This window comes from Salvelinus fontinalis, chromosome 3 (assembly GCF_029448725.1).
Source record: "Salvelinus fontinalis isolate EN_2023a chromosome 3, ASM2944872v1, whole genome shotgun sequence".
In the NCBI taxonomy this organism is placed as follows: domain Eukaryota; kingdom Metazoa; phylum Chordata; class Actinopteri; order Salmoniformes; family Salmonidae; genus Salvelinus; species Salvelinus fontinalis.
In genome coordinates, this window is record NC_074667.1 from 567,751 (window position 1) to 579,859 (window position 12,109).

The 12,109-nt window shown below is 42.1% G+C and overlaps 1 protein-coding gene across 1 annotated transcript in view; it reads left to right on the plus strand.

Moving 5' to 3' along the window:
• LOC129835474 (protein ELFN1-like) overlaps positions 1-12,109 on the plus strand; it is a 244,765-nt gene that overhangs the window by 219,041 nt on the left and 13,615 nt on the right. The window contains exons 3-5 of the mRNA XM_055901114.1: positions 7,150-8,311; positions 9,387-9,540; positions 11,693-11,991. Coding sequence (XP_055757089.1) covers positions 8,058-8,311; positions 9,387-9,540; positions 11,693-11,991 — 707 coding nt within the window. The 5' untranslated portion in view covers positions 7,150-8,057. The remainder of the gene's footprint in view (positions 1-7,149; positions 8,312-9,386; positions 9,541-11,692; positions 11,992-12,109) is intronic.

Consider the following 12,109-nt stretch of genomic DNA (forward strand, 5'->3'; position numbering starts at 1 on the left):
TAGTCCCTAGTAACAGCACCAGAGATGACGATTAGTCCCTAGTAACAGCACCAGAGATGATTAGTCCCTAGTAACAGCACCAGAGATGACGATTAGTCCCTAGTAACAGCACCAGAGATGATTAGTCCCTAGTAACAGCACCATATATGAATATTAGTCCCTAGTAACAGCACCATATATGAAGATTAGTCCCTAGTAACAGCACCAGAGATGAAGATTAGTCCCTAGTAACAGCACCAGAGATGAAGATTAGTCCCTAGTAACAGCACCAGAGATGATGATTAGTCCCTAGTAACAGCACCAGAGATGATGATTAGTCCCTAGTAACAGCACTAGAGATGATGATTAGTCCCTAGTAACAGCACCAGAGATGATTAGTCCCTAGTAACAGCACCAGAGATGACGATTAGTCCCTAGTAACAGCACCAGAGATGATGATTAGTCCCTAGTAACAGCACCAGAGATGATGATTAGTCCCTAGTAACAGCACCAGAGATGATGATTAGTCCCTACTAACAGCACCAGAGATGATTAGTCCCTAGTAACAGCACCAGAGATGAAGATTACGATGGGTTTTGGTTGAAAACGTTGATGTTTTGTATGAAGATGCAGTCGCTAGTTAAAGTCTACACACCTCCGGCACGGTCTTCACATTTAACCTCCTTTAAATCTCAAAAGGGAATTCGATTTTTTCTCTACACAACCTACTCAACATGTATCAAATGAATAAAAAATATATAAATGAAGAAGTCTTGATTGCGTAAGTCTTCACAGCCCCAGAGTTATTACTTGGTGGAAGCATCTTTGGCAGCCATTACAGCTGGGACTCATTTAAAATTAAATTCTACCAACTCTTAGGGCAACATTTACCCATCCTTTTTTGTCAACATTTCTCAAGATCACTAAATGTGTTTGTGTGTCATTGATGGACAGCAATATAGAAACCTTGTTTCTGATTTTCCAGCACATTTAAGTTTGGATGTAACAGCACCAGAGATGATGATTAGTCCCTAGTAACAGCACCAGAGATGATGATTAGTCCCTAGTAACAGCACCAGAGATGATTAGTCCCTAGTAACAGCACCAGAGATGATTAGTCCCTAGTAACAGCACCAGAGATGATGATTAGTCCCTAGAAACAGCACCAGAGATGATGATTAGTCCCTAGTAACAGCACCAGATAGGAAGATTAGTCCCTAGTAACAGCACCAGAGATGAAGGTTAGTCCCTAGTAACAGCACCAGAGATGAAGATTAGTACCTAGTAACAGCACCAGAGATGAAGATTAGTCCCTAGTAACAGCACCAGAGATGAAGATTAGTACCTAGTAACAGCACCAGAGATGATGATTAGTCCCTAGTAACAGCACCAGAGATGATGATTAGTCCCTAGTAACAGCACCAGCGATGAAGATTAGTCCCTAGTAACAGCACCAGAGATGAAGGTTAGTCCCTTGTAACAGCACCAGAGATGAAGATTAGTCCCTAGTAACAGCACCAGAGATGACGATTAGTCCCTAGTAACAGCACCAGAGATGATTAGTCCCTAGTAACAGCACCAGAGATGACGATTAGTCCCTAGTAACAGCACCAGAGATGATTAGTCCCTAGTAACAGCACCATATATGAAGATTAGTCCCTAGTAACAGCACCAGAGATGAAGATTAGTCCCTAGTAACAGCACCAGAGATGATGATTAGTCCCTAGTAACAGCACCAGAGATGATGATTAGTCCCTAGTAACAGCACCAGAGATGATGATTAGTCCCTAGTAACAGCACCAGAGATGATTAGTCCCTAGTAACAGCACCAGAGATGACGATTAGTCCCTAGTAACAGCACCAGAGATGATGATTAGTCCCTAGTAACAGCACCAGAGATGATGATTAGTCCCTAGTAACAGCACCAGAGATGATGATTAGTCCCTACTAACAGCACCAGAGATGATTAGTCCCTAGTAACAGCACCAGAGATGAAGATTACGATGGGTTTTGGTTGAAAACGTTGATGTTTTGTATGAAGATACAGTCGCTAGTTAAAGTCTACACACCTCCGGCACGGTCTTCACATTTAACCTCCTTTAAATCTCAAAAGGGAATTCGATTTTTTCTCTACACAACCTACTCAACATGTATCAAATGAATAAAAAATATATAAATGAAGAAGTCTTGATTGCGTAAGTCTTCACAGCCTCAGAGTTATTACTTGGTGGAAGCATCTTTGGCAGCCATTACAGCTGGGACTCATTTAAAATTAAATTCTACCAACTCTTAGGGCAACATTTACCCATCCTTTTTTGTCAACATTTCTCAAGATCACTAAATGTGTTTGTGTGTCATTGATGGACAGCAATATAGAAACCTTGTTTCTGATTTTCCAGCACATTTAAGTTTGGATGTAACAGCACCAGAGATGATGATTAGTCCCTAGTAACAGCACCAGAGATGATGATTAGTCCCTAGTAACAGCACCAGAGATGATTAGTCCCTAGTAACAGCACCAGAGATGATTAGTCCCTAGTAACAGCACCAGAGATGATGATTAGTCCCTAGAAACAGCACCAGAGATGATGATTAGTCCCTAGTAACAGCACCAGATAGGAAGATTAGTCCCTAGTAACAGCACCAGAGATGAAGGTTAGTCCCTAGTAACAGCACCAGAGATGAAGATTAGTCCCTAGTAACAGCACCAGAGATGAAGATTAGTCCCTAGTAACAGCACCAGAGATGAAGATTAGTACCTAGTAACAGCACCAGAGATGATGATTAGTCCCTAGTAACAGCACCAGAGATGATGATTAGTCCCTAGTAACAGCACCAGCGATGAAGATTAGTCCCTAGTAACAGCACCAGAGATGAAGGTTAGTCCCTTGTAACAGCACCAGAGATGAAGATTAGTCCCTAGTAACAGCACCAGAGATGACGATTAGTCCCTAGTAACAGCACCAGAGATGATTAGTCCCTGGTAACAGCACCAGAGATGACGATTAGTCCCTAGTAACAGCACCAGAGATGATTAGTCCCTAGTAACAGCACCATATATGAAGATTAGTCCCTAGTAACAGCACCAGAGATGAAGATTAGTCCCTAGTAACAGCACCAGAGATGATGATTAGTCCCTAGTAACAGCACCAGAGATGATGATTAGTCCCTAGTAACAGCACCAGAGATGATGATTAGTCCCTAGTAACAGCACCAGAGATGATTAGTCCCTAGTAACAGCACCAGAGATGACGATTAGTCCCTAGTAACAGCACCAGAGATGATGATTAGTCCCTAGTAACAGCACCAGAAATGATGATTAGTCCCTAGTAACAGCACCAGAGATGATGATTAGTCCCTACTAACAGCACCAGAGATGATTAGTCCCTAGTAACAGCACCAGAGATGAAGATTACGATGGGTTTTGGTTGAAAACGTTGATGTTTTGTATGAAGATACAGTCGCTAGTTAAAGTCTACACACCTCCGGCACGGTCTTCACATTTAACCTCCTTTAAATCTCAAAAGGGAATTCGATTTTTTCTCTACACAACCTACTCAACATGTATCAAATGAATAAAAAATATATAAATGAAGAAGTCTTGATTGCGTAAGTCTTCACAGCCTCAGAGTTATTACTTGGTGGAAGCATCTTTGGCAGCCATTACAGCTGGGACTCATTTAAAATTAAATTCTACCAACTCTTAGGGCAACATTTACCCATCCTTTTTTGTCAACATTTCTCAAGATCACTAAATGTGTTTGTGTGTCATTGATGGACAGCAATATAGAAACCTTGTTTCTCATTTTCCAGCACATTTAAGTTTGGATGTAACAGCACCAGAGATGATGATTAGTCCCTAGTAACAGCACCAGAGATGATGATTAGTCCCTAGTAACAGCACCAGAGATGATTAGTCCCTAGTAACAGCACCAGAGATGATTAGTCCCTAGTAACAGCACCAGAGATGATGATTAGTCCCTAGAAACAGCACCAGAGATGATGATTAGTCCCTAGTAACAGCACCAGATAGGAAGATTAGTCCCTAGTAACAGCACCAGAGATGAAGGTTAGTCCCTAGTAACAGCACCAGAGATGAAGATTAGTCCCTAGTAACAGCACCAGAGATGAAGATTAGTCCCTAGTAACAGCACCAGAGATGAAGGTTAGTCCCTTGTAACAGCACCAGAGATGACGATTAGTCCCTAGTAACAGCACCAGAGATGATGATTAGTCCCTAGTAACAGCACCAGAGATGATGATTAGTCCCTAGTAACAGCACCAGAGATAATTAGTCCCTAGTAACAGCACCAGAGATGATTAGTCCCTAGTAACAGCACCAGAGATGAAGATTACGATGGGTTTTGGTTGAAAACGTTAATGTTTTGTATGAAGATACAGTCGCTAGTTAAAGTCTACACACCTCCGGCACGGTCTTCACATTTAACCTCCTTTAAATCTCAAAAGGGAATTCGATTTTTTCTCTACACAACCTACTCAACATGTATCAAATGAATAAAAAATATATAAATGAAGAAGTCTTGATTGCGTAAGTCTTCACAACCTCAGAGTTATTACTTGGTGGAAGCATCTTTGGCAGCCATTACAGCTGGGACTCATTTAAAATTAAATTCTACCAACTCTTAGGGCAACATTTACCCATCCTTTTTTGTCAACATTTCTCAAGATCACTAAATGTGTTTGTGTGTCATTGATGGACAGCAATATAGAAACCTTGTTTCTGATTTTCCAGCACATTTAAGTTTGGATGTAACAGCACCAGAGATGATGATTAGTCCCTAGTAACAGCACCAGAGATGATGATTAGTCCCTAGTAACAGCACCAGAGATGATTAGTCCCTAGTAACAGCACCAGAGATGATTAGTCCCTAGTAACAGCACCAGAGATGATGATTAGTCCCTAGAAACAGCACCAGAGATGATGATTAGTCCCTAGTAACAGCACCAGATAGGAAGATTAGTCCCTAGTAACAGCACCAGAGATGAAGGTTAGTCCCTAGTAACAGCACCAGAGATGAAGATTAGTCCCTAGTAACAGCACCAGAGATGAAGATTAGTCCCTAGTAACAGCACCAGAGATGAAGATTAGTACCTAGTAACAGCACCAGAGATGATGATTAGTCCCTAGTAACAGCACCAGAGATGATGATTAGTCCCTAGTAACAGCACCAGCGATGAAGATTAGTCCCTAGTAACAGCACCAGAGATGAAGGTTAGTCCCTTGTAACAGCACCAGAGATGAAGATTAGTCCCTAGTAACAGCACCAGAGATGATTAGTCCCTAGTAACAGCACCAGAGATGACGATTAGTCCCTAGTAACAGCACCAGAGATGATGATTAGTCCCTAGTAACAGCACCAGAGATGATGATTAGTCCCTAGTAACAGCACCAGAGATAATTAGTCCCTAGTAACAGCACCAGAGATGATTAGTCCCTAGTAACAGCACCAGAGATGAAAATTACGATGGGTTTTGGTTGAAAACGTTAATGTTTTGTATGAAGATACAGTCGCTAGTTAAAGTCTACACACCTCCGGCACGGTCTTCACATTTAACCTCCTTTAAATCTCAAAAGGGAATTCGATTTTTTCTCTACACAACCTACTCAACATGTATCAAATGAATAAAAAATATATAAATGAAGAAGTCTTGATTGCGTAAGTCTTCACAACCTCAGAGTTATTACTTGGTGGAAGCATCTTTGGCAGCCATTACAGCTGGGACTCATTTAAAATTAAATTCTACCAACTCTTAGGGCAACATTTACCCATCCTTTTTTGTCAACATTTCTCAAGATCACTAAATGTGTTTGTGTGTCATTGATGGACAGCAATATAAAAACCTTGTTTCTGATTTTCCAGCACATTTAAGTTTGGATGTAACAGCACCAGAGATGATGATTAGTCCCTAGTAACAGCACCAGAGATGATGATTAGTCCCTAGTAACAGCACCAGAGATGATTAGTCCCTAGTAACAGCACCAGAGATGATTAGTCCCTAGTAACAGCACCAGAGATGATGATTAGTCCCTAGAAACAGCACCAGAGATGATGATTAGTCCCTAGTAACAGCACCAGATAGGAAGATTAGTCCCTAGTAACAGCACCAGAGATGAAGGTTAGTCCCTAGTAACAGCACCAGAGATGAAGATTAGTCCCTAGTAACAGCACCAGAGATGAAGATTAGTCCCTAGTAACAGCACCAGAGATGAAGATTAGTACCTAGTAACAGCACCAGAGATGATGATTAGTCCCTAGTAACAGCACCAGAGATGATGATTAGTCCCTAGTAACAGCACCAGCGATGAAGATTAGTCCCTAGTAACAGCACCAGAGATGAAGGTTAGTCCCTTGTAACAGCACCAGAGATGAAGATTAGTCCCTAGTAACAGCACCAGAGATGACGATTAGTCCCTAGTAACAGCACCAGAGATGATTAGTCCCTAGTAACAGCACCAGAGATGACGATTAGTCCCTAGTAACAGCACCAGAGATGATGATTAGTCCCTAGTAACAGCACCAGAGATGATGATTAGTCCCTAGTAACAGCACCAGAGATAATTAGTCCCTAGTAACAGCACCAGAGATGATTAGTCCCTAGTAACAGCACCAGAGATGAAGATTACGATGGGTTTTGGTTGAAAACGTTAATGTTTTGTATGAAGATACAGTCGCTAGTTAAAGTCTACACACCTCCGGCACGGTCTTCACATTTAACCTCCTTTAAATCTCAAAAGGGAATTCGATTTTTTCTCTACACAACCTACTCAACATGTATCAAATGAATAAAAAATATATAAATGAAGAAGTCTTGATTGCGTAAGTCTTCACAGCCTCAGAGTTATTACTTGGTGGAAGCATCTTTGGCAGCCATTACAGCTGGGACTCATTTAAAATTAAATTCTACCAACTCTTAGGGCAACATTTACCCATCCTTTTTTGTCAACATTTCTCAAGATCACTAAATGTGTTTGTGTGTCATTGATGGACAGCAATATAGAAACCTTGTTTCTGATGTTCCAGCACATTTAAGTCAGGATGTTGTACATCAGTAGGGGAGAAAACATGTATTCCCTTTTAAGATTTCATTCGTTTGTTTTTTCCCCAATTTTGAAGTTTGTCTGATGTACTCTCTCTCCTTTCTCTCCAGTTTCTGGCCAACCTATGAACCACCAATGAGGAGGCAGGAGAGTAGACAGGGATCCAATCAGGGATGCCGAAGACCAACCATCAAATGGTGAAATAGCCAATCAGATGGGAGGAAAAGGACAGAGCCACACCCAGCCGTCTCCCTGACGACAGTCCCCAGGACCACAGACAAATGTAGTTGCAGAGGCGGGCCTCGTCATCCCTGACTCTCACACACTGTGGAAAACACGGGAAACAAAATGGAGGCTCAGATTGAGATGTCAGTGCATAAATAAAAGGTGCAGAGACTCTGTCCAATGAGCTACGTCAAGGTACTTCCCTCTAACTCTTTTCCGTTCCTCCCGACCAATCAAAGGAGGACCATCCTTCCTCCGGACCAATCAAATGAGGACCATCCTTCCTCCAGACCAATCAGAGAACCATCTCCCCAAAAAACGTTGGTTGGTGCGAGAGAAAAAAACCTCCCCAGTGAATCTGGATAAGCAAAAAAATGTAATGGGTCCGCAAGTCCAAAAAATGTTGGGTCCTTCCTACGGACTAACCTGAGAGAAAGACGAGTGCACACTTTTCCTTTTAAAACCTTTTTGTGTGGGACTAACCTGAGACAAAGACTAGGAACGGCCAGCAAAACTCTCTCCTTCCAACCCTACCCTGCCTTTTACTGCCGAGTGGACTAACAATACAGTGGAGCGCTAACATGGGTAGAGGCTGTATAGCTCTGGAGATCACAGTGCACAAGGTGCTCGTTGGACAGGTTCAACTAGAAGGAGCAGAATACTTTATTAATCCATGCCAGATGGAAATTGGACATTAGTAACAATCTTCATTCTTTACACTTCTCTTCCTCGCAGTGACGCTAACCTGGATAAATAAACTAATCAATAAACAAAAACAACTATAATCAACAACATGGACGTCATCATTAGAACGACAACACAACCCCGAGAGGCGGGGCTTAACAACAGAGTGGGCGGGGTTTCGGTGGCGTTGTCGGCAACCAGTTGGTTTGCCTTCCTCTATGGCTTTGCCCTACTGTCAATCATCCAATTTCCCACGGTGACGGGCGACTGTTGGCTGATTGAGGGGGAGAAGGGCTTCGTGTGGTTGGCTATCTGCAGCCAGAACCAGCCCCCGTATGAAGCTATTCCTGCCCACATCAACAGGTAAGAACCAGCCCCCTGTATGAAGCTATTCCTGCCCACAACAGGTAAGAACCAGCCCCCATATGAAGCTATTCCTGCCCACATCAACAGGTAAGAACCAGCCCCTGTATGAAGCTATTCCTGCCCACATCAACAGGTAAGAACCAGCCCCCATATGAAGCTATTCCTGCCTACATCAACAGGTAAGAACCAGCCCCAGTATGAAGCTATTCCTGCCCACATCAACAGGTAAGAACCAGCCCTATATGAAGCTATTCCTGCCTACATCAACAGGTAAGAACCAGCCCTATATGAAGCTATTCCTGCCCACATCAACAGGTAAGCATGACATAGACAGGGTTGCAAAATTCCAGAGATTCCCGAAATCCTAATTATAATCAGTGATTTTATTTGGTTCATTAAACATAATTTGTGTTATTAATATGTTCTATAATCCCACGTACTGTTCTTGAATGCATGCTCTTATTTTCATTTGATTGAACGCATTTGATTAAAATTGCATAAATTTGGATTCCCCAGATTTCCCGTGCTTCTACACCTGCATTGCTTGCTGTTTGGGGTTTTAGGCTGGGTTTCTGTACAGCACTTCGAGATATTAGCTGATGTACGAAGGGCTATATAAAATAAACTTGATTTGATTTGATTTCCTGCTTATTCCCAACTGATTCCAGAAATATTCCAACCGTGGATTTCTTGATAACCTGGGAACATTTGGGAAAGTTACGGGAATTTTCCAACTCCAGGCAGACGGCATTGTTGAGGCATTTTGTGTGTCTTATTTTCCTTTTTGTTCGTCTATGTTTACTTCCAGTTAGGTTTAACTAGTTGTCATGTCCCTGAACAAGGCAGTTAACCCACTGTTCCTAGGCCGTCATTGAAAATAAGAATTTGTTCTTTAACTGACTTGCCTAGTTAAATAAATGTAAAAAAAAAAAAAAAGTGATTGTTTCACTGTAAATTGCCTTTTAAGAAAAGAAAGCCCTGTATCAACCTGTTGACCTTCGTCAGTTTCTTTTGTAAAGTGTATTTTATTGCAAGTTTAAATGCACTTTAAATAAAAGTCTGCTTTGAACAGCACCATCGTGGACCTGAGGCTCAACGAGAATAAGATCAAGAGTATCCATTTCTCATCGCTCAGCCGCTTTGGGAACCTGACGTACCTCAACCTCACCAAGAATGAGATCTCGTACGTGGAGGATGGAGCCTTCTCGGCCCAGTTCAACCTACAGGTTGGTCCTGAACTTCACAGGGATTCCTGGCGCTCTAGTGAACTATGTAGGGAGAAGTGTGCCATTTGGTACCTTACCCTTCAATCACATTACCTTAACATATGTTACCTTACCTTGCGTTACCTTACCTCACGTTACCTCACGTTACTTACCTCACGTTACCTTACCTCACGTTACCTCACATTACTTACCTCACGTTACCTTACCTCACGTTACCTCACGTTACTTACCTCGCGTTACCTTACCTCACGTTACCTCACGTTGCCTTACCTTACGTTACCTCACATTACCTTACGTTACCTTACCTCACATTACCTTACCTCATGTTACCTCACTTTACCTTACCTCATGTTACCTTACGTTACCTTACCTTACATCATCTTACCTCACATTACATTACGTTACCTTACCTCACGGAACCTTATCTCACGTTACCTTACCTCACGTTACCTTACCTCACGTTACCTCACGTTACCTTACCTTACCTCACGTTACCTTACGTTACCATGCCTTACCTACATTACCTTACCTCACATTACCGTACGTTACCTTACCTCACGTTACCTTACGTTACCTTACCTCACGGTACCTTACCTCATGTTACCTCACGTTACCATACATTACCTTACCTTACGTTACCTTACCTTACCTCACGGTACCTTACCTCATGTTACCTCACTTTACCATACATTACCTTACCTTGTGTTACCGTACGTCACCTTACCTCAAGTTACCTCACGTTACCTTACCTTATCTTACGTTACCTTACCTTACCTTACCCTACCTTACGTTACCTTATCTTACCATTTCTTACCTTACCCTATCTTACCTTATCTTACCTTTTCTTACTTTACCGTACCTTTCATACCTTACCTTACCCTTTATTGCCCTTTCTTACCTTACCCCACTTACCTTACCTTACCCTTTCTTACCCAACCTTACCTTACCCCACGTATCTTACCTTACCCTTTCTTACCTTACTGGTTCTTACCTTGCCCTACCTCACCTTACCCTTCTTACCTTACCCTTTCTTACCTGACTCATTCTTACCTTACCCTTTCGGACCTTACCTTACCCTTTCTTACCCTACCTTACCCTTTATTACCTTTCTTAGCTTACCCTTTCTTACCCTACCTTGCCATACCCTTTCTTACCTTACTCATCATCACCTTACCCTTTCTTACCTTACCCTTTCTTACCCTACCTTACCCTTTTCTACATTATCATTTCTTACCTTCCCATACCCTTCCCATACCCTTTCTTACCCTACCTTACCATACAATTTCTTACCTTACTCTTTCCTAATCCTGTCTTACCTTACCCTTTCTTACCTTACTCATTATTACCTTACCCTTTCTTACCTTACCCTTTATGACCCTACCTTGCCATACACTTTCTTACCTTACCCTTTCTTGCCTTACCTTACTTTACCCTTTCTTAGCTTCCCCTTTCATACCTTACCGTAATCTTTCCTACCTTCCCCTTTCTTACTTTACCTTCCTACCTTACCTTACCCTTTCATACTTAAACTTACCTTCCTACCTTACCTTACCATGTCTCTCCCCACCTTACCCTTTCTTACCGTACCCTTTCTTACATTACTTTCCTACCTTACATTACCATTTCTTACCTTACCCTTCCTTACCTTACCCTATCTTACCTCACCTTAACCTTTCATACCGTACTCTAACTAACCTTTTCTTACTTTACCCTTTCTTACCCTACCTCACCTTACATTTTCTTACCTTCCCTTAACCTTTCTTACCTTACCCTTTCTTACCTTCCCTTAACCTTTCTTACCTTACCCTTTCTTACCTTACCCTTTCTTACCTTACCTTACCCTTTCTTACCTTACCCTTTCTTACCTTACCTTACCCTTTCTTACCTTACCTTACCCTTTCTTACCTTACCTTACCTTACCCTTTCTTACCTTACCCTTTCTTACCTTACCCCTTCGTACCTTACCTTACCCTTTCTTACCTTACCCTTTCGTAACTTACCTTACCCTTTCTTACCTTACCCTTTCTTACCTTACCTTACTCTTTCTTACCTTACCTTACCCTTTCTTACCTTATCCTTTCTTACCTTACCTTACCCTTCCCTACCTTACCCTTCCCTACCTTACCCTTTCTTACCTTATCTTTCTTACCAGGTGCTGCAGTTGGGGTTTAACCGTCTGAGGAACCTAACAGAGGGAATCCTCAGAGGGCTGGGGAAGCTGCAGTACCTCTACCTCCAGGCCAACCTGATCGAGGCGGTCACCCCCAACACCTTTGAGGAGTGTCCTAACATAGAGAACATCGACCTGTCCATGAACAGGATCCAGGTGCTGGACGGAGGCTTGTTTACGGGGCTCGGTAGATTAACCACGTGTGAACTCTACACCAACCCGTTCAACTGCTCCTGTGAGCTGCTGGGATTTCTACGCTGGTTGGCAGTCTTCCCCAACAGGTAAAAAGCACAAGTTGAAGCAAAATGTAATATTCAATCTATTTTCAATGACATGTCAATAAGTATAAGCTATTTATTTCAAAAGTGTTTCACTTTTTATTTTTTAAATGTAAATTAA